Source organism: Camelus ferus, chromosome 3, assembly GCF_009834535.1.
Source record: "Camelus ferus isolate YT-003-E chromosome 3, BCGSAC_Cfer_1.0, whole genome shotgun sequence".
NCBI classification, from domain to species: domain Eukaryota; kingdom Metazoa; phylum Chordata; class Mammalia; order Artiodactyla; family Camelidae; genus Camelus; species Camelus ferus.
In genome coordinates, this window is record NC_045698.1 from 25,771,518 (window position 1) to 25,795,031 (window position 23,514).

The window sequence follows — 23,514 nt, forward strand, 5'->3', positions numbered from 1 at the left end:
AATTTTAGTTCCTCAGTCATACTAGCCACATACCAGGTGTTTTAATAGCTGCAGGTGTCTTGTGGCAACAGTATTAGCACAGATATAGGACATATCCATCATTACAGGAAGTTCATTGGACAGCACTGAAACTCTTCACAGAAATTACAGCATTTTAAGTTGCTTAATATCCCCAGAATTGTATTAGCTAATCTTTATTAGCAAAATAGATGTACCTTAGATGAGTTTGTCATTGATCTATGATTATGAAAGATTGGATTTTTATTTTTTGGCTATAGTCTCTCTTCCTTACGTCATTATTCATAACACTTTTCTAATGTTGTTTATAAAAATTTGGTAAAGGGTAGCAGAAGAAATCTAGCCTTATGTTTTATAATTGCAGATTTTAAAATACAGTTCAGATATAATTACAATTATTTTTAAATTGTAATGAACCCATAATATACTTTTTTGAGACATTAAAGAAATGGAAATAATGAGGAATAGAATTCTAATTCTTTAAAATCATTCAACTAGTATTGAGTGGTACTCTTAAGGAGAGGTCACTGTTCTTATTTCTCTCATATTCTACCTTAGATTCTACACCTAGCAACTTAAATACTTCATACTAGAATTATTTGAAAGTATTTATAAATGATTGGTTTATAAGATATTTTAAAATATTTGTTCTGTATTTGTTAATTTGCTTATTCAGTATTAAATTGTTAATGACAGATTGAAAAGCTTATTACTTATGGACACATCTAATGCATTTATATTATAATTGTCTAATGAATAATTATACTGGGATTTTTGTTTTTATATATACACATGTATAGTTGTTGAAGTCCGAAGAGGATTCCTCATATAAACCTGTGAAGAAAGCTTGTACTCAACTTGTTGATAACCTAGTTGAGCACATTCTTAAATATGAGGAATCTCTAGCTGGTAAGACATTTTATATATTGGTCATTAAGTTGATTTTATAAGATATTTTAAAATACTTTGGGCACATTTCTCATTTTGCCTCTAGCTCTGCTTAGCATAATTATTTCACTTTTAAATGATACCTGTTTTTTGTTTGATGTTGAATCCTAGGTTATATTGTTAAGGTTGACTAATATTATCTAGAGCAGTATAAAAAGCATAGGTCTCATCTCTTCCACATATCTTTCAATAGCATATGATTTTAGGTGTCATAATGAAGAGGAATAAAAGTCCAGGGACTAATATGTATTTAGCTAAATGCACCCATCTAAAAATGGTTCAATATCTTTCAAATCAGGTAAAATTTTCTCTCAAAATAAAATTGTTTTCATTATTATAAAAATGTTTTTAAAGGACTTATAGTACATTCCCAATATCATTTATAATTATTATATAAAATGTGCTTAATCTTGACCTAGAAAGCTGTTAATATTTTTTAAATTGACAAATTCCTTAAATATTTAATATTGTATATTATCTGTCATACTGTTTACCAGTCATAAAGCTGAAGTTACTAATCAAAATATAAATAATTATATAAAACTATAAAAGTTATAATTGTTACCTTTTGCTTAAAAGCACACAAGACTAACATTACTTCCTATCTCGTAATGTACACTAATGAGGAACGATAGTCAGTCTTGATCAGTTTTCAGAATTGAGAGCCAGTTGCATCTTACAGAGTTACCATTTATGGCACTAAAGAAAATTGTTGATATCCTTTATATTTTTATGCAGTTTTTTTTTGTTTATTTTATTTTCCATGTTTCCTCTTTTTCTTTTTATCTCCTGTTCCACTTCCCCCTTTTCCCCTATTCCTAGATTCAAGGGTGATACTGTTGTCACTTAATGTTAAAAAGTTTCTAACCTTCTCTAAAAACCCCTAAGAACCATTTTATATCCTAACTAGCAAGTTTCCTCTCACCTGAACAGCATTTTGTTTACCTTTCTAATGTAGCACTTGTCCAACTTCTTAATCTGTCACTCCCATCTTTTCACATTCTTCTTCCACAGCAGCATCTCTTTTTTCCTGGTCCCCTTGAACACAGTATCACCTCAGCTGAATCTTTCCTATACTCATTTCCACCTATTTTTAGTTATAACCGACACCATGTTTATTCCCAAAAGCCCATCTCTAAAAATTCTACATTTTAATTTTAGTCCTACTCCCCTGAGTATAAAACTTGCCTTCCATAGTGCAGCCTCTTTGTCCTTTATCCTTAATATATGTGATTTATATAACAAAGGAAAAATGGAATACAGGAAGTCTAGTTTCATAAGAAATGCTTATCTGTTATATTGAGGCATGTACTGAATCTATTCAGGAGATAGTATTGAATAATTTATATAACATTCTGTATAATATTCACTGCCTTGTCGTATTTTAGTGTCTTATTTCTCTGTTTGTTTTTCCAGACTCTGACAATAAAGGTGTGAATTCTGGAAGATTGGTAGCTTGCATAACCACTTTGTTCTTATTCAGCAAAATAAGACCCCAGCTCATGGTTAAACATGCCATGACTATGCAACCATATCTTACCACTAAATGTAGTGTAAGTATAGAACAATCCTATTTTTCTTTCTTACATAAATCAAGCAGTAAATATTTTAAATTTAAAATTCACATTGTGTCATCTTCATTTTCACTGACAGATGACAGTCATTTTCACTGACAGATAACTGGGTCATGTACTCAAATATACGTTTTAATATTTGTGGCAAGTTATCTACAAACAACATTTTTCTGATGTATTATAAATAAAGTTCAAGCTCCATTTTTCTGTAAGCTTCTCAAGCCAAACCCTCGGTAATGCTTAATAAATATTGTAACTATTGTTAAGACCTCAAAGGTGTATGAGTCAGAGTTCTTGTCACTGAGAAATTTACTGTCTTTTGGATTCTGATTTTGCTTTTCATTTGTTCTTAATATATTTTATTTATTTTTTAATAACATCAACATACTGAATATGGAAAATCTAAGGATCATCAGCAATGTTAGGCTGTTATTTTAAATTAATATTACCCATATTGTATTTTCCCAAAGTCAAATATGAAGATTAAACATTGCTTGAATAAAATAACCCAGCAATTTATGATAGTATGGTGAGTTAAGTGGCTTATTACAAAGATATAAAAATTATGACAATGTGGTGAGTTAACTTGCTTATTACAACACTAAATTTTAAAATACTCTAAAAACTTAAAAATGTAAATAGTTTTTTACTTGTTGTATTCCTAAGGAGCTAATTTTAACTGTTTACTAAATTTGTTTTGCTGCTATGGTCAGGTTTTTGGTGATCCAAATTAACAAATTCTAAGTAAAAACCTCAGAATGTCCTGAGAAATTTTAAGAACTGAAAAATGTACCAGAAGATAAGTACATCAAAAACAATATATATTACTTCTGAAACAACATACAATTCTATCTTTAGGGCTTATGTTAGATCCAGAAATAAATTAATATGTAATCTGTGGCTGATAATAGCTAATATTTATAGAGCACAGTGCCAAGCACTATGAAGAATTTTACATGCATTGTCTCACATTGTGAAGTAGATACCGTTATTAATGTCTCAGTTTTACAGGTAAGGAAATGAAAGCTTAGAGAATATCAATATCTTGCATAGTTTCACACAGTTTACCAGTCCCAAAGCTAGAATTCAACTCCACATGTGTTTGCCTGTAGAATCTGGACTCTAGTGGAACTTGTATAAGTAGTCCTCATTTCAGTCAATATTTTTTGAAAGCAAGGTTACTTTGAAAACATTTTGTACAATTTTTATGCATATAAACATTTTTATGTATACACTAATATAAGGTTATATATAAATAAGACCATCTTGTATATTGATAGACACCTTTTTAAATTTTTAAAAATTTTTTGTCTCCTACCCCCATCTGTGTTCCTCCTCATCTCAGGATAAGCAATCTGGAATATCCTTGCATACTTTATCCAGGTTCTATAATTGCATGTACATATGCACACACATTTGCACATGCGCGTGCCCACACACGGTTGACCAGGTTTTTTAAAAATCAGGTCTTGTTATATACATATCTGTTAGGCATTTTTACTAATCTCAAATCATCTGATAATACATATTTATCTAATCCTTTTGAATGGCTACATATTATCCATATGGATGTCCTATGATTTATTTAACCATTTCCCATTTGGACAGGTATTTACATTATTTCCTACTGATAGCCACTACAAGCAATTCCTTAATAATCATTTCTATTCATATACCTTTAAATACTGGTGCTGTTTTGTTTTTGTTTTTTTTTTTTCCTTTGGGGTAGATTCTGAGGAATTGACTTGCCAGATTGAGGGAATTTTTTTTAGTTTTGATTTTGTTTTTAAATAGATCTTGCCAGATTGCTGGTGGACATGTTTCATAGCCTCTTTGGAAACCAGTACATGACTATCTGTGTATTTTGTACTCTTTGTCAGGCTAACAGGTGTAAAGGAATAGTTCATTGTTGCTTCAGTTTCCCTTCCCTGATTTCCAGGAAGGGTTAGCATCTTTTTTACGATGTTGACCAGTTGGACTTGATTTTCTGTAATTTGTCTGTTCATATCATTTACCCATTTTAGTTTTCAATTGTGAATTTTTTTCCTATTTTTTGAATACTCTTTAAATGTTTTAGATATTGAACTATCTTATGTATATTCATTTCAAATATTCTGTTCTGTGTCTCTTTTCCTTCATGATTTCCATCTTTATTTAGAGTTTTCTTCTAGATTTGAAGATACTCCTTTTACTTGATTTTTCAAGCCAGTAATGTTGAGTAGTTTCAAAAAATTTTACTACTTTTTTTTTTTAAAGTAAAATAGTAGCAGTGATTCTCAAGTGAATTTATTTTACTTGACAAAAACTAATTTATCCCTAGACGCACTGTCATTCCCTGTTGCCTAAAGGAGGTGGGAGTGGGAGATGGCAGGGAACAACAGGATTTCTGTGTTACTTGGAAAAAAGTATTCACTTACCTATTTTTTTATTTTATCCTTTGGATGTGCTGAAAGGATGAATGAAGGTGTGAAAGTTTTAACCAGTGGAACAATAAGCTCAAAGAATTCAAAATGAGTTTCAATAACCTGTTGCTAAGAATAAGGAATGATAACTTAGCTAGCTAAAAACATTTGTCGAAAGCCTTAGTCCACCAAAAAAATTACTGATTTTGGTTACTTACGGGCAGAGGAACTGGGTGATTGAAGGACAGAGGTAGGAAAGACTTTTTATTATAAATCCTTAATACCTTTTGATTTTTTTAATACTCTGTTTTTTAAAAAACTGCTTAGTTTTTTAATCAAAGTTTTAAAACCTTTAAGATTAAGAACATTTTCATAAAATATTTTAAATTTTAAAATAAAGAAGCCTTACACCTAGTTCTGGAATTGTACATTTTCATCTGTCATTAAAAGGGTTTACACAGGGCTTCTCATCCTCAGCACTATTGATATTAAGGGCCTCATTCTTCGTTGTCAAGAACTGTTCTGTGCATTGTAGGATGTTTGGCCACATCCTTGGTCTCTATTCACTGGATGCTAGTAGTATCCCTCACATCCCTGTTTTAGCAACCAGAAATGCCTCCATATATTGCCAAATATCCTTTGGGAGACAAAGTCACCCTAATTGAGAACTATTGGGTAAACATACCCTAGTTTGAAAAATAGTAATCTTAAAAACTGTACCTGTCTTGGTGAAGTACTCTCTTGATATTTAAACACCATTTTTCAGAATGGACTTGTGGTGCATTTTAGGGAAAGAAAAGAGTAACTGTAGCATTGTAATTAAGTGACCCAAAGATCGCATGGTAAGTTAGTGGCAGAGCTAGAATCCAACTTCCTATCACTGTCTGGTGTTCTTCCTTTCGTACTTTATAAAAGCTCTTTTCTAATAATGTTGAGCTTTTTTTTTTTTTTAACTGAAACTTTATAATACTAAAACACCCCAAAACATAAAGATGTATATAGTTTCTTTTCAGATTTTGATATTCATAAAGCACTAATTTTATTCTTACAGACACAAAATGATTTCATGGTTATCTGCAATGTTGCAAAAATCCTAGAGTTGGTTGTACCACTGATGGAGCATCCAAGTGAAACTTTCCTTGCAACTATTGAAGAAGATCTAATGAAGCTTATCATCAAATATGGCATGACTGTAAGCATTCAGTTTACCATCTCTGTGTTGATTAGTATGTGTCACGAATGATAACTTTGCCATATGTTTTTAACCTTTTTCTTTAACTTTTGTCTAAACAGTAACATTTTTTCTCTCTTTTTAGGTAGTACAACATTGTGTAAGCTGTCTTGGGGCAGTTGTAAATAAAGTGACACAAAATTTTAAATTTGTGTGGGCCTGCTTCAATAGATACTATGGTAAGTTCAGTGCCTGGGCTTTAAAATTATTCTGCTAGATCCTGCAGTGTGTCTAGCTCCTTTTTAAAACATCTGGTAAAAGGTAGCATCAAGGGAATTAAAAGACATGTGATTGTAAGAGGTGGTTCTCTCTCAGAAACAATACTTTCTAGTATCTTTAGTATTCCCTTAAACCAATACGATTACTTCAGAAATTTATCTGCTCATAAGTAAATTTGGTAAGGTTTTTGCCTACTGTGTAAAAATAAAATTTAAATATCCTTTTTTTCTTTGATTAATTCTTTTAGGCTCTATGGAATGCCCTTATAATTCTAGACATTTAATACTTAGAACTATTAGTAAAATTTAATTTCAATTCATAAGCAGTAATTCTTTGAACACAATTTAAGAATAGAGGGTTTATTATAAATAAATATTATTTATTTTATTAGGTGCCATCTCGAAATTAAAAAGTCAGCACCAAGAGGACCCAAATAACACTTCACTTCTAACAAACAAACCAGCGCTTCTTAGATCTCTTTTCACTGTTGGAGCACTATGTCGGCATTTTGATTTTGATCTGGAAGATTTTAAAGGCAACAGTAAGGTAAAGATCCTAATATTAATTATTTAGTATGCTGAAAAACATAGGACTGTGTGACCCAGTGAATTGAAAGTGACTGTCATAACCCAGGATGAAGACGTTAGAGTAGTCTGGTTTAACTCTGAAGCAGTGCTGCTCAGAACGTGGTCCTCACCCTGGTTTCTGATCCATGAACTGTTACTGGTCCGTACCAAGATACGTTTACAGGTTTTACCAGCTTTGTAATAATAGGCACACTGTTTATACAGCAGCTGACTTTGTTTTTTAACTTTCTGAATGAATTCCATTGTTCTGAAGCTTAGGGATTTATAAGTGTATTGATGATTTATTCTTTAGTAAAGTTCATATGTGGGAATTTTCATTGTTAGCTTTTAGGTGTTTTTTTTTTCCTTTATAGTTGAAAACTAATCTAAGTTGCTCTTCTTTATATACTTTGATGTGTTTTTTTCCCCTCAGGTTAACATAAAGGATAAAGTACTTGAATTATTGATGTATTTTACAAAGCATTCAGATGAAGAAGTACAAACGAAAGCCATCATTGGTCTGGGTAGGTTAAGTTTAAATTTCTTCATAGTTTTTAGTTATTAAGAGGTTGAGCAAGTTTTTAAATTTTGTGAGTCTAAACTGTTGGTTAATTTAAGTACGTTTCTGTTCACTCTATATAGAATCTAAGACTAGAGGTTAAAACACCTGGCTCCATTCTTGGCTTAGCCAGTGACTTCCTGGGTGACTTTGAGCAAGTCATGTAACTTCTCTTTTCATCATTTTCCTCATTAGTAAGATAGAGTTGATAATACTTTCTTCTGCTTCTACTTCATAGGGTTTCATAAAAACATTGTTTAAAGCAATTTAATAAAGAAAGATGATAAAGAAGAATTTTGTGCTATTGTACATTTTTAAAATTTTTTTCTTTGCAAAGCTTTGTCATTACAGCTGCCTCTTCTAGTCAAAACAATAGGCAGTCTATACAGATATTTATGTAACAGAAGTACATGGTAATTAATCAACCCAAAAGGAACAATTTGGATATATACTTGTCCTATATTATTTTTCCAGGACCATTGATATAATAAATACATTGCAGAAGGTTAATTAGGTCTTTGTGGCTTATCTGGAAAGAGACTGGAATAGGGGAGAAATATGAGGATAGCATTAAAGTACCTGAATTGAATGCACTTTTAAAAAATTAGAAGAGCACTCTCTCTAGATTTTTATTTTGTTTGTTTTTGTTTCATTCAAATCCATGTAAAGCTATTCAATAAGGTTAATAACTTATTTAGAAATTTTATTTTCATAGCATTAACAAGGTTTATAATTTAATATGCATGGACAGTTGTTGATATCAGTCATTTCAATAAAAATGAGTAATGGAAGATTCTAAGTTACACAAACCTCATTAAATGTTTACTGACTTCTTTAAAAAAATTTAAATCTTAATACCTTATTCCTCCTTCATCCCTTTTAGGAAATTACATACAACAAAGATAGTAAACATTACAGATACTACTTACTAGTGAGTTATATTGGTGCAGGATTGCCATTAAGTCAGATGTGTACCTTTGAATATTCAATCTGGACAAATGTTATGTAAAGTGGCAAAAACTAATAGTGTTACATCTAATTCAGAGAACAAATAGTATGAATTTTAACTTAAAGAAGCAACACTATCCAGAAAATAGTGCCTCTAGGCCAGTTAACAAAAGATTTTGCCTGGGCCATAGTTACCCTGTGTGACCTTGGGCTAGTTGCATGATCACTCTGTGCTTTGAATTTAGTTTGTTATTTGGCATCAATAATACTTGCTGTCATCAAGGATCTTCATTTTATCTCACATAAACATTTTGTACAAATAAGTGTGGATAATATTATTTTGTAGCTGTTAACTTGTGATTATAGAATTCAGCATTGTGACTTCATTATAATGACATGAGAAATAAATAGAAGATATTTTTAGCTTTACTTTGTTTTAGGATTATTCTGTTTCATCAAATGGATGGATTTGTATATATGTACATATATTTTAACAACACCAACGTAGGACCTTCTGCTAGGGATCTAAAAAATGTTTGCAAACATTACCTCTTAAATCCTGAAAACATCCCATTGAGGTAGGTGGGTGGTAAATATTATTGTCCCCATTTTACAGATGGAGAATTGAGGCACAGAGAGATTATTTGACTCACCCAAGGTCACACTACAAGTCAGTGGTGGAGCCAGGAATAGAACCCAAGACTCCTGACTCCTAATCCACTCCCCTAGCCACTAGGCCCTGCTCCCTCAAGGTTTCCTCTTGTGTGAAATTCCCCTTTGAAATGCAATTTCTTGTTTTTAATTCATGGGGAAAGAAGTACCTGCTCTAATACTTCTCTAGATAAGGCCACCAGCATATTCTTCCAGTCATTTTAAGCTTTAATTTTTGAAATAAGGACCTTTTTATATATAATTTATCAACATTTTCACTAAATGTTATATTTAATTTTAATATGAATATATCAAGAGGTTTTTTTTCTCTCTCTTTTAGGATTTGCCTTTATTCAGCATCCAAGTCTAATGTTTGAACAAGAGGTGAAAAATCTATATAATAATATTTTGTCTGATAAAAACTCCTCAGTAAATTTAAAAATACAGGTGTTAAAAAACCTCCAGACCTACCTACAAGAAGAAGATACACGTATGCAGCAGGCAGATCGAGACTGTAAGTGAGAACACATTTTCAGAATTGACTGTGTGGCTGCAGTTAGCATACTCTGTGGCTCTTTTTTAAACTAGATCTGTGAACTTCCTTATCTATTACATGAAGGAGTTCAGTTAGATAAGAATCCTTCATAAACTCCGGTTTGTAAAATGTAATATATGTGCTGATGTTAACATTTTGACAGAGGGAGAGGGATTACAGTTTCCATCAGGTCCTCAAAGGAGTCTCTAACAGAGATAACAACAACAAAAATTAAGAATCATTGAACCAGCTATAACATTTTGTGCTTTTGGTTGTGGCCTAATTTGGTGCATTTAGTAAAGTTAATATACATGTGTACTTCCTTTTGTAGGGAAGAAGGTTGCAAAACAGGAAGATTTAAAAGAAATGGGTGATGTTTCCTCAGGGATGAGTAGTTCCATCATGCAGCTTTACCTCAAACAGGTGCTTGAGGCGTTTTTTCACACCCAATCAAGTGTACGCCACTTTGCCCTAAATGTCATTGCATTGACTCTAAACCAAGGTCTTATTCATCCAGTTCAAGTAAGTATGTTTTATAGCAACAGTAGTTACTAAAAGAGCCAAATTTATTGTTATTTGAAGACATTATGATTAGAGAATAAGTAGTTCTTTATTCCTCTTGGTTATTATTTTTGGCCCAAACTCTTAAGAATCTAAGTTTTAGTCCGTCTCTTAGGTTATCATTACTGCAAAATACCCATATATTCATAATGTTGTCTCTATTAAACAAACTTCCAATTTATATCTGTAGGATGTGTATTCAGAATTATTTCTTCTAAGTAGAGATGATAGATTCATTTTAATTCATATTGACTTTTATCCCTAAGAACCAGCAGCATGTAATGTCAAGAAAGTTAACTGGGTTAATAATCTAACTGTTAACACAGGGTAGATTTTAGTCTGCAGAAAAATAAACTATGTAATCTGAACTCAGTTCATCTTTAACTGGAGGTAACATCAACTGCCCAACACCTCAGAACACTGATGCGTGGACTAAATGATGTACTCAAGACATATTAGTACTACTGAGGATTGGCAGCTAATGCTGATATAGTAGTATTTACACCATCTCATGTGTTTAGGAGAGTGCCCTAGGCTGCAGAAGTGAATTTATTAGATAACCAAAGCCTGTGCCCTTTAAGATTTTTACTTTGGCTGTATTTTGTGGAACTTTCCCTAAAATATGCTGTATGTTATTATGCCGTGTTCCTCCCTGTGTCCTGAAACAAAGCACACTAACGAGTATTTAGCCTGTTCTTCATGAGTCACAGTTGTCATCAGCAAGATCACTTGGCAGTACTTGGTTGAGACTCAAATTTTTTAGATACTTAGGGTTCTTTGCTGGTACTCTAAATGGTCTGAGCTGGTTGTGCCTTTGTTATATCTTCTTATAAACTTCCCTTTCAAATTTCACACTAATAAAAAATATTTCAAGAGTGGGGCAATAAACTCCTTTATAGTCTTCACCTATATTCACCATTTAACATTTTGCCACAAATTTTCTCTCTTTCTCCATTCATATACTTTTTTCTGAATCATTTGATAGTAGGTTTCATATATCATGATTTTTTTACCTCTAAACACTTCAGCATATATTTTTTAAGAACAAAGACATTCTCTAACAAAACCATAATGCAGTCATTCAGGAAATTTAACATTGATACAATGTTATCTGATATATAGTTCATTTTCATATTTTGCAAGTTAAGCTAATAGTATTTTTTTATGGACTTTTTTCCAGGATTTAATTTGTGATGACTCATTTCAGTTGGTGCCGTGTCTACTTTTTCAAAGTTTTTTGTTCGTTTGTTATTGTTCTTGTTTTTCTGGTTTCCTCACTGCTCTCTGATTCAGATTTACTAAACATAGTTGTGGTGTTTCTTTATAAGTGTACAAGTGAGTATGGCTGTTACCAAATTAACTACCTATTCAACTGTCTGATCATTGAAGCCATATCTGAAGTCAGCTTTATGGAAAAAAAATTATATTTTTCTAGTTTTGAGTATGGAGGACAAATTGCTTTTTCTCCAATATTATCTTTACTCAGAAAATTCAGTCAGGTTTGAAAAAATCATTGGATTGTACATTTGTAGTATATATCAAAATCTTAAATGGATATTTTTAGGCTGGAAGCCCGTTCATTTTAAAGAACCTTAAATTCACAGTGAAATTGTTTAAATTTCACCACATCAGTAGTTTTGCTGATGCTCCAGGCTTTTTTGCATTAGACTAAATCTAAGCGAAGATTAATAATTTTTAAAAGAACACTAAAACACGGCATTAATAGGAAGGCCTGTAAAGCTAAATTCATGTAGCCCAGATACACAGCAAGTTTTAATGTATGTCAAGATATATATAGAGCTTTTACTACTGTGATGTCTTACAAATTCTTTGTTTTTATTTCCAGTGTGTACCATATTTAATTGCTATGGGCACAGATCCCAGAACCAGCTATGCGGAACAAGGCTGATCAGCAGCTTGTGGAAATAGACAAAAAATATGCTGGATTCATTCATGTATGTATATTTTAATTGTATAACCTAAATTCAAACATCTTTCTCTGATAATTGTTTCTTTGGCAAATGTCCTGTTCACATTCGTATTAGAATAAAATATTTTGTTTAGTATCCACTTCTAAACATGCTACTAGGTTTGTCTGCCAAGGTGTCTATTCTTGTTTCACACTAACTTACGACTGAGCTGGAGATAACAGTCCAGCACATGTGCCGGACTAAATATCCAGGGACGCATGGGTTCTGTTTCCTATTGCATGATCTTAGCAGTGATGGCTCCTCTGGGTCTCCCTTTTTTCTTCTGTGAAGTGAGCAGTTTGCAATAGATGATCTTCAAGGTTCCTTCCAGCGCTTGGATTCTATGATTTTTATTATTTTAAATAAAACCATATAATGAAGTTAGCCTTGTAGTATAATGCTCAAAATTATATTTTTAATTTGACTTTCAATTTCCATGGCAAAAATAAGGCTTTTATTGATTTCAGATGAAAGCGGTGGCTGGTATGAAGATGTCTTACCAGGTGCAACAGGCAATCAACACATGCCTAAAAGATCCTGTAAGGGGTTTCAGACAAGATGAGTCCTCTAGTGCTTTGTGTTCACACCTTTACTCCATGATCCGTGGAAACCGCCAGCACAGACGAGCCTTTCTAATTTCTTTACTCAACCTCTTTGATGACACAGCAGTAAGCATAACAAACTTATTATTTTAAGAAAATAAATGTTCTATGAATTTTATGCCTAATGTAGTCAACATTTTTAAATATTACCATTTTAGTAAATAATAGTGACTGTATTAAATGTGTGTTTCTTTAAGTCTATGTTAATTATAAGGTATGCAGTCAAAATTGAAGGGGAAGTTTTTTATGAGAATAACACAATGAGGGATAAAGTCTAATTGTGTCACCATACTCAATATCTTATAAGCCTTGATAGCAGGTTCTCGAAGCATACCTTTAAATAAGCTAAGTTACTAAAGTCTCACTTTTGGGGATAGATTTGATAGATGGAGAGAGCGAGAGAGAGAGATTTCACTTGTTTTTATCACACTCAAATATTGTTAGAGTAACTGTTTTAGGTTTTTGGCTGCTAAGATCCCTACTTACTCAATTTGACCTCTTTAATGAAAAGCCCACTTTTGTGTAATTACAATTTTGACCCTTTGGGCTACTGCACAAGTTGCATTGGCCAGGCCCATAAGGCAAGAAAAATGAACATCCTGTTCTTTAAGCTTTCCTCTTAATTTATTCATTTTACATAAATATTTATTCAGTATCTGCTACATGGTAGCCATTGTGCTAGGCGATGAAGATAAAATAGTAAATAGGACAGGTGTGGTATCTTTCCACATAGATCTTACCAATTAGTATAAGTGTGTAAAGCTTTAAAAAGAAAAAAAAAATTTTTTTCTTACTTTAATCACTTGGTAGCTTGACTTTGTTGTTATTCCAACACCAGATTTTTTTCAGTAAAGCAAAATTAAAATTACCAGAATGTAGATACCTTACTAGACCTCTTCTTTTTAATACTACATGAAATTTTTGGGTATATGATCTAGCAAATAAATATTACAAACATCTATTTCAGAAATACTTGGAATATAATTTAATCATCACAAGGGCCATCATCATCATATCATCATCAGTATTAAGCTTTCATTATGTGTAAGACATTTTGATAGGAGTACAAAATGGTATGATAATATTCTCTTATCCTCATTGGATCTTATCTCCAGGTGGGAGGATAGGACACAAAATAAAGGAAATAATAGTTAAAGGTTAGCATAATCCAAGTACCAGGTGGTTTGTATGGATATTACTCTAGTCTCTGCCTCCTCCTTGAGCTTCATTCCTACATGTTTTCATTGCCTGCTGTTCTGTCACCTCAGCATGTGAAATGTTAAACTGGAAATCAGCTCTCATAAGGTAGTGCTTTCATCTGACCACCTCCAATAAAGGATGTCAGAGGAGGAACAAATCACTGAAGGCCTAGGGGGATTAGATAAGATGGATCTACTATTTAAGGCAGGGATAAATGCATGAATAAAGGCACAAAGATAGAATGTGTGGGAAATAATGAATAGATTGTTATTTAACTGCAGAAGCAAGGTCATAGTGAGGCATGGTTCATGGAAGATCTTGTAGACAGTGGAAAACTGTTTAAAGTGTCCAATACAGTGATGAGGACAGGTGTGGAAGATCATTTTCGGGACACAGATTTTTTTAGCATTGTGTTCACACTGAAGGTAGTAAGGGATTGATCTGTTATGATGACAGTTGGAAAGAAAAGAATGGATAGTAGAAAAGGAAAGGAAGGAATGAATTAAACGAGACTGTGAGAAGAATAGCAAAAGGATAACTGGATTATTTTTGTTCTCAGCACCTAAGAGAATAATAGAATGTTGCTAAAAGCATTTGAAAAGGAGTTGATTTGAGAAGGAGATAGAACAGGAATAGTCAAAGAGCTCAGAAGAGAAAACTAAGGAAGAAGGTTTCAGGAAGGAGGGGTGGGTAACAGTGTTCAATGCTACTGAGAAGTGGAGTTAGATATTTGGCAGGCAGAAGCAGCCAAGCAGTGAGGGACAGAGCATGATTTTAGTTAATAAAAGACTGGTAGGGAAGACATGGGAGGAGCCGCTCTAGGCTATTCTTTTAAAGAAGTCTGATTTTTAAAAGGAAGGAGCAATATAGGACTTTATGACTAAAGTTGAAGAATTTCAGAGTTTTAAAAAGATTTATTCAGAGTAGTCCTGAACATTTTCAGTTTGAGAGGAAAGTGTGTGTGTGTGTGTGTGTGTGTGTGTGTGTGTGTGTGTGTGTGTAAAATGTTCAAACTAATAGATGAGGTAGGGTTCTGTGTCTGCAATTCCCCAAATTTAACATGTAGGTGTAGATATATATTTAAAAATAAAAAGTAGAATGAGTCTCGTGATAACGAATAGCAAGTTTATTCCATCTGTCCTATGGGTTTTTTGTTGTTGGCTATTGCTGCTGTTGGATTTTATGTTGTTTGGACAGCAGAAGAGAGAGAGTAGGAAGGAGTGTTTTTAATTGCTATTTTTTCTTTTTCTTTTTTTTTTAAGCTGTAAATATTTTTAAGGAATTTTAATATTAATATATCTTTCTATTTATACTCTGTATGATCACAAAATGCTGAAATTTTGTTTGTTACTTCTTTTTAAAGCAAACGGGTAGTAATCATAATTTCTCCCTTAAATTTTGCTTACCTCCAGAGTTTTTGTGGTGTGAAACTGTGGTAGCACTGTCAGAATGACTCTGATGTTCTAAATTATGTTTATATAGGAAACTGACAGTTGTTTTATGAGTACATGAACTTTGTTTTTTTTTTTAACCCACATATTAGTACTATAGTTACCACTTACTTTTGAGGGCAGAATAGTAACTGTGTGTAACTGATCTCCATATGGGTTAAACTCTTAGAAGCACAAAGACAAATAATTATGAATTCATATGTATACTTTCTGATGTGGTATGGATTTATCATATATACTCTATATAAGAAAACTTTAGGAACTCCCACTTGGGTGCACTAAAAAATTTCACCTCTTCTTAAGGTACCATGGTTTAAGTCATTATGAAATCTCTTAAAATGGGTTTAAGATTATTCTATAAAATCCATTTGTCCCCCCCTCTCCTTTTTTCTTCCCTCCATCTCTGTCTTCCCTCTCTCTCTCTCTTTTTCTGAAACATTAACTGAGGTGAAAGTGCCCTGTATTATTTTTTCTAAAAAGGCTTTTTGGATGGATTTCTAGATTATCCACTAAACATGTGTACCTTTTTTTAAAATTTACAGAAAACAGAAGTGAATATGCTCTTGTATATAGCAGACAATCTAGCCTGTTTTCCATACCAGACACAGGAAGAGCCGTTGTTTATAATGCATCATATAGACATTACACTCTCAGTTTCTGGTAGTAACCTACTGCAGTCTTTCAAGGAGGTAAGTTACACACATTACTATTCTTAATGCATCTTTCAGAGTGCAGGCATGCTATTTTCACTGTTTTGTTTCTCATTGTTCTTCTTATTCTTTTCACAGGTATATAAAATCTTTCTAAATGAACTTACTGAAATCTGGGTAGTGCTTGAATTGGGGAGAGGAAGTGGGGTGCCATTTCATTTCTGTTAAGAAAGACTTTTAAACCATTTTACTTCAGATCACTTAGGTGGAATTTATATTTATATACACACATGACACACATACATATATGGATTGTTCTGTTGATAGGTCATCCCACTTCTTTATTTCTCTCACTTTAAGCACTGACCTTAAGTGTTTGGTATCCATTCATATATTCATTTAAACCCCATTTTAAAACACTTCGCTATTTTATAAATCTGGTAATGATGTAGATAATAATAGTATACCTGAGCAGATACAGATATAGTAAGAAAACACAGAAAATTTGTAATGCTGTTGATTTCCTGATCCCTGAACACCAGCATCATAATGGAGCTGGCATATTGTGTGCCCAAAATCTTTACTAAGTTTCTTGTTGTGAACTTTATGTCTTTTCTTTTATAGTTTTAGGAGGAAATGTAATTGGTTTAATTGTAAAAGCACCTGGTGTAGCCCAGGACACACAGTAGGCACTCAGTGCATTCTTCATAAATTAATTGGAATATTTTCATGTGCCTGACGATATAAGCAGATACCTCATCTTATAGAATTGTAGTGCTCAAAACTCAGTGTGGTTAAACTTGTAAATCAGGGGGATTAATACCTAAGGGTTGGAATTACAGAGGTATCTAAGCCCTTGCTACTTGAAGTTCAGGCCAAGACCGTTAGCACTGGTCTCACTTGAGAGCTTCATTAGAAATGCAGAACCTCAGGCCCCACCCTAGACCTGCTGAGACAGTCTGCATTTTTAACACAATCCTTAGGTGTTTAATGTGCACATTACATTTTGAGACGTTAATAATTTCCTAGGAACTTGAGCCATCATATTATCTTATTTTTACTTCACTTACTGTTGTGGATATACTTGTAAATGTTTCTACTCTTTTATTTCTTAACAGTTAAATTTTGAATATTGCTTTGTAAGCTGGTCTTTTCAGCCTCCTGAAACCAGCTGACTTTGTTTCTTTTTAATAGCTGACAGTTTCATAAAATACAAAGAAACAGAATTTAAGTTTAAGAAAAGATGCACATCTTGCTGTGAAAAGTTCTTAGTTTGACAGAAGCTGGGGGAGTTCAAGCCTATTATATTTTCCTCAGTTAAATTACAATTACTGCTTTTCGTCTAAAATGATTTAAATTAATTTATCTTTCATTACTCTGCTGTAAGAAAGTTGTTTCCCTTAGAGTGATATTTCAGAAGGGTTTGGGGAGGGTGACTCAGTGGTTGGAGGGGCGTATTTTAGTTAGTCTTGAACCTAATTTTTCCTCCATGGGTTACATCTCCAGTTGTTTATGGAAAATCAGAGGGTTTCGACATACAAGATAATAATTTAAGGACACTTTTGAAGCTGTTGAATGGAGCATATGTATATTTGTTAGTGGTATTTTGTTTTTATTATTTTTAAACAGAATAATTTCCTTTTTTTTTTTTTTCTTCAGTCTATGGTAAAAGACAAAAGGAAAGAGAGAAAATCATCTCCTGGTAAGGAAAATGAGTCAAGTGAGAGCGAAGAAGAAGTCTCCAGGCCTCGGAAGTCCCGGAAACGTGTAGATTCAGATTCAGATTCAGATTCAGAAGATGATATAAATTCAGTGATGAAATGTTTGCCAGAAAATTCAGCTCCTTTAATTGAGTTTGCAAATGTCTCCCAGGGTATTTTATTGCTTCTGATGTTAAAACAACATTTGAAGAATCTCTGTGGATTTTCTGATAGGTAAGTTTCCATAAGCAGTGAGAGAAAAAACTTTGCTCTGTTCGGAGAATGAACAAATATGAAACCCAGTTATGACTGTATGCTGAATTTAATATTAAAAATGCCCCTTTTAAAAAAGGAGTTTGTTCCTTTTTATTGATTTATAGTATTTTGTTTTATAATATACCATAATTTGTCCATGCTGTTATTGAAGAGAGGAAAACAGAATTTCTCTAATTGGCAATAATGCATTATAAATCAAAGGATTTATTTTGTTGATTTCCTTAAAAAATGGAGAATTAGACTAATCTTAAGATGGATTGCAAATTTAAGTTTTTAAAGAGAGCTATAAATGAAGAATAAATGTAGACCAACTAGGCCGAGTTCTGGCAGACCCCAGTAGTCTTTAATGTACTCTATAAAGTAAGATATAGAAAAGTACTAATAAATGAGACTGCCTTGTAATTTTACCTACCATTAGTCACTATAGGTATCTCTTTTCTGCCTGTACGCTTGGAATTTTGGACAGTTTTTCACATTCATTGAAACTGTATGAAGTCAAATGTTCATGGGGACAGATAATGAAATGAGTAGAGTGGACCTGGTAGAAGATCAGTGGCAAAATGGAAATAATATGGTTCATCTGAAGGGGTCAGATATTACTCAGATGTTCATCAACTGGTTGCCACCAAAGAGGGTGGGCATAATGTGGCTATAGCTTCCTTTTTTTTTTCTAAGAGAAGCTAGATACGCCAGATTTTAATGAGAAATATCTTGATGTTAAATGTTGGCAACCACAGGCACACCTTGTTTTATTGCACTTCTCTTTGTTGCACTGCACAAATACTGCTTTTTTTCACAAGTTGAAGGTTTGTGGCAACCCTGTGTCAAGTCTGTCGGTGCCATTTTTCCAATAGCAGTTGTTCATTTTGTGTCACATTTTGGTAATTCTTACAGTATTTCAAGTTTTTTCATTTTTTTATGTTTGTCATAGTGATCTGTGATCAGTGATCTTTGATGTTACTATTGCAAAAAATTATTCACTGAAGGCTCAGATAATAGCATTTTTTAGCAATGAAGTATTTTTTAATTAAGATATACATTGTTTTTAGATATAATGCTATTTGCATATTTAATAGACTACAGCACAGTGTAAACTAACTTGTATATGCACTGGGACAAAAAATTCATACAATTCTCTTTACTGCAATATTTGCTTTATTGCAGTGGTCTGGAGCTAAACCTGCAGTATCCCCAAGGTATACTTGTAATGCAGAATAATTTAAAACCTTGTAAGGTCTTAGAGTAGTGCTAAGGAGTTGGAAGGATTTTTAAACAGTTGTTAATAATATGAAACAGGTTTGTAAACAATCATTCTGGCTGCTGTGTAGAGAATGAATAGTTGGGAGTCAAAAAAGTAGAAGGCGGTAAACCAGTTAGGAAGCATTGAGTACTTGTATTAAAACTGTCCTACAGTCATAATCATGGTGTTAAAAATAGACATGGGAAGCTACTTTCATTGAAATGAAGTCTCTATTCAAGACAAATAACAACAGAAATAAGAGAATATTATTCTTTTTAATCTTTGTCTTTATTTCCCTTTTTAAATTATATTTTTATATACAATTTCACTGGTTGAAATCTGTATGACAAGAAGTTTAATTACAAGTAAATAAAATTTAACTAGAATCAATTTAAATGTAAATGTCTGAAAAAAAATTTTTAATTAATGGTTTTATTTCCCCAAAACAGTAAAATTCAGAAATACTCTCCATCTGAATCTGCAAAAGTGTATGATAAAGCGATAAACCGAAAAACGGGGGTTCATTTTCATCCTAAACAAACACTGGACTTCCTGCGGAGTGATATGGCTAATTCCAAAATCACTGAAGATGTGAAGAGGAGTATAGTAAAACAGTATCTAGATGTGAGTAGTAAAACCAAAACGTATTTCCTTCTGATAATGGCTTTTCTGAAAAGTCAACTTCTGGGGTGGGGAGATAGCTACCTCCATTATATTGAAGATAAGCTTCATGAACCATCACCATTATTTTAATGAGTTACTTTAAGAATACCTTTCTTATTTAACTCACTGCATCATAATTATTTTTTCTTAGGAAATACCAGCCCAACACTAATTTTATTTTAGCAAAAATGAAGGTTTTTAGGCAAATGTTAGGAAAAAGCTATGCCCCATATACGTAAATTTTTAATTCAGTGGATTATATGGTTTATATTTCGTAAAAGGAAAAACCATGAAAAGTCGCCCTCCTGTCCTCTTTGGTCATTGTGTTCTTTTCCCCTCTGGCGGTCAGTGTTACTACTTTTCCATGTGCGTGTGTGTAAAATGTGCTTTTAAAAATGTCTTTAAGAATAGGCAAATTCAGAGAGACAAGAAATAGAATAGAGGTCACCAGGGGCCGATGGAGAGGGGAGAATGGAGAGTACTGAATGAGTACAAGATGACTTTCTGTGTGGGATGATGAAGAAGTTTTAGAAATGATGGTGGTGGTTATTGCACAACATTGTGAATATACTTAATTCCAATGAATTAAACACTTTAAAATGCTTAAAATGGTAACTTTTGTGTTATATATATTTTACCATAATAAAATTTTTTAAAGTTTTAAAAAATGTTTTGAGACTGTCCTAAAAAGTGAAAATAAAGTTAATTTTAATGTACTTAAAGCAGGTAGCTGAACATAGCTTAATAATGATTTTTTGATCAAGAATGTAACCTCCACAGTGGTTTTCATATCATTCATAGACTGCGAATTTTATACTCTAAAGTTGAAAATTATTTTAGTTCTTCTTTAAAATTCTTTGACATCTTTTGCTTCCTCTTGTATCCTCTTATCTTGGCAGAGAGCAGAGGGGTTAGAAAATTTTTAAATGTCTATCAGTAATTATTAATCACTTAGCTACTTGATGACTTAGACCAGGGTCAGTAGAATCTGGTTTATGGGAAAAAACTAGCCAACTGCATGTTTTTGTAAAGTAAAATGTTATTGCAACAGCCATGCCCATTCATTTGGGTATAAAACCACTATCTGACTCTACAGAAAATGCTTGCCAGCTTGGACTTGGACAGTAGCTAAAGTCTGTTTCACCCACATCAAACTACATCCATGGAAAACATTTAGGGAAAAAAATGTAAAAGCAAGAAAAACACTTAGGAATTTGACAGTTTTGTTTGAAATATTTGCTTAAAGTTCTAAATTAATATCTAATTTTCATAGTTCAAACTTCTCATGGAACATCTGGACCCTGATGAAGAGGAGGAAGAAGGGGAAGTGTCAGCCAGCACAAATGCTCGGAACAAAGCAATTACCTCGCTGCTTGGAGGAGGCAGCCCTAAAAATAATGCAGCAGCAGAGACAGAAGATGATGAAAGTGATGGGGAGGATAGAGGAGGAGGCACTTCAGGGGTGAGGCGGAGGAGGAGTCAACGTATTTCGCAGCGTATTACGTAAAATGATTTTTATGTGCTTATACATGTCAGTCTATTAAATGTACACCAAGTAATGTAATACTTATGAGAGACAATATTTTGTAGATATTCTCTACTTAACCATTTATACATCCTTTTGTAGAAAGTTTAACATAAAAGACAATAAAAAAGAAAAAAACAGAAATGAGATTTATCCAGCATAAAAGGTTATTAATTTTTCTTTGAATTGTATTAATGTGTGTTATCCTTTTTTATTGTTGCTAAGTTTTATGTAGCTTTATGGTTCATATGTATATATAATTTTATATATCAATAAGAGTAAAGACACGGGTACAAATTAAGAGTTACATGGTTTTACAAGTATATGTTAACCCCTTGGCGCTGGCGGTCACGGTGCGTCTCATTGCCGGCAATGGAAGTGTGCTGGGAAATCCCAACTCCCGGCGTCAAGGGATTAAAAGCAATAAAAACAATAATTTCACTAAAATTCTTCTGTGTAACACTTGGTCTTTTTTCCCCCCTCCCAATGTTTTAGTCATTGAGAAGGTCAAAACGAAATTCAGACTCTACGGAGTTGGCAGCACAGATGAATGAAAGTGTTGACGTCATGGATGTCATCGCTATTTGCTGTCCAAAGTACAAAGACCGACCACAAATTGCAAGAGTAGTGCAGAAAACCAGCAGTGGCTTCAGTGTTCAGTGGATGGCAGGCTCCTACAGTGGCTCCTGGACTGAGGCTAAGCGCCGTGATGGCCGCAAACTGGTGCCTTGGGTAGACACTATTAAAGAATCAGACATTATTTACAAAAAAATTGCTCTAACGAGTGCTAATAAGCTGACTAATAAAGTTGTTCAGACTTTACGATCCCTGTATGCCGCCAAGGATGGGACTTCCAGCTAATGAATTTGTACATGCAGCCAAATTTACAGGAGTTTTTTTTAAAGGCAGAAAAACTTGAAATATCAACATTCTGGCAAAAAAAGAAAATCAGTTTTATGAAGAGTAAGGATGGAACCTGGGATGCAGGAACAAAAGAAGGAAATGTTGGGCAAACATTTTTGTGGGAGCTCCCTTCGCTGTTGTGCAGCAGAAACAGATTCTCAGTTCATTTTTACTCCCACTGTATTATAGTTTAACAAAAATTGTTTATATCTTGGAAAAAAAACTTTCTGTTTAAAAAATAAACAAGTGAATGTTGGAAATTAGTCTGTTAATGTTCTTAATAAAGTGTTCTTGGAGTTTAACCTAGCAGCGGATGGCTTTCTTTAGCTTAGCCCAGTTTCCAGGGAAGCATTGTTTTTTCCAGGCTGTAAAATGGCAGAATCTCCTGGATATATAATTTATTCTGTTGGAAAAACAAAAAAAAAGCATGCAGTATCTATGACCTATCTGCAGAAGGAGTTTTTGTAAATGTAGATTTTGATGTATTAGGTCACCCTGAAAACAATACAAGAAAAGGGATCCCCAGGCAATCTGGTGGAGCGAATACTGCAATAAATTTTTTTACTTCTCTTTGTTACTTGTCTGTTTCCATTTGAATTTCTTATTGTAAAGATCTGTTTAAATCCATTTATATTATTTTGCAGTCTTTTATGTAAAATTTATTATATCACTGGTTTTCAAAACAAAACATAAAATATTGTTTATACAGTTTGTATAGGCTGACTTCTGAATAATTGGTATCTATTATTTTCATTCCCATAAGAGGGTGTAAACAATTAACTCCAGGGTTTTATTGTATCCTGCAATATTTAGTATTAACTATATATGATTTAGCACTGTGCCAAACACATTTTCAAGAGTACATTTTGATATAAAAAGAAACTATAGTTTATTCCTTGTATGCTTCAATTTCTTTCTAGTGATGTCATGATGGTAATATTTATTTTTTAAACCTCGGGAAATGGTAACAATCTTGGGGAAAGGTAACAATCATGCTATTTTGGGAAACTAGCATTTCTTTTAGTTAAAATTATACCATGTGTTATTTTAGAAATAGAATTGAGATGACTATGACACTTCGTAATAACATTACATTTTTCACGAGTTATTTTTTAATGCTGA

At 32.9% G+C, this 23,514-nt stretch overlaps 1 protein-coding gene across 1 annotated transcript in view; it reads left to right on the top strand.

Moving 5' to 3' along the window:
• Positions 1 to 22,969, top strand: part of NIPBL (NIPBL cohesin loading factor) — a 175,667-nt gene extending 152,698 nt beyond the window's left edge. The window contains 16 exon segments of the mRNA XM_032471114.1: positions 819 to 927; positions 2,383 to 2,519; positions 5,994 to 6,134; positions 6,259 to 6,352; positions 6,784 to 6,938; positions 7,392 to 7,482; positions 9,457 to 9,630; positions 9,983 to 10,173; positions 12,059 to 12,091; positions 12,093 to 12,167; positions 12,650 to 12,850; positions 15,978 to 16,124; positions 17,745 to 18,019; positions 19,751 to 19,925; positions 21,238 to 21,426; positions 21,985 to 22,969. Of these exon segments, the coding sequence (XP_032327005.1) occupies positions 819 to 927; positions 2,383 to 2,519; positions 5,994 to 6,134; positions 6,259 to 6,352; positions 6,784 to 6,938; positions 7,392 to 7,482; positions 9,457 to 9,630; positions 9,983 to 10,173; positions 12,059 to 12,091; positions 12,093 to 12,167; positions 12,650 to 12,850; positions 15,978 to 16,124; positions 17,745 to 18,019; positions 19,751 to 19,925; positions 21,238 to 21,426; positions 21,985 to 22,350 (2,553 nt within the window). The 3' untranslated portion in view covers positions 22,351 to 22,969.
• The last annotated feature ends 545 nt before the right edge of the window (positions 22,970 to 23,514 follow it).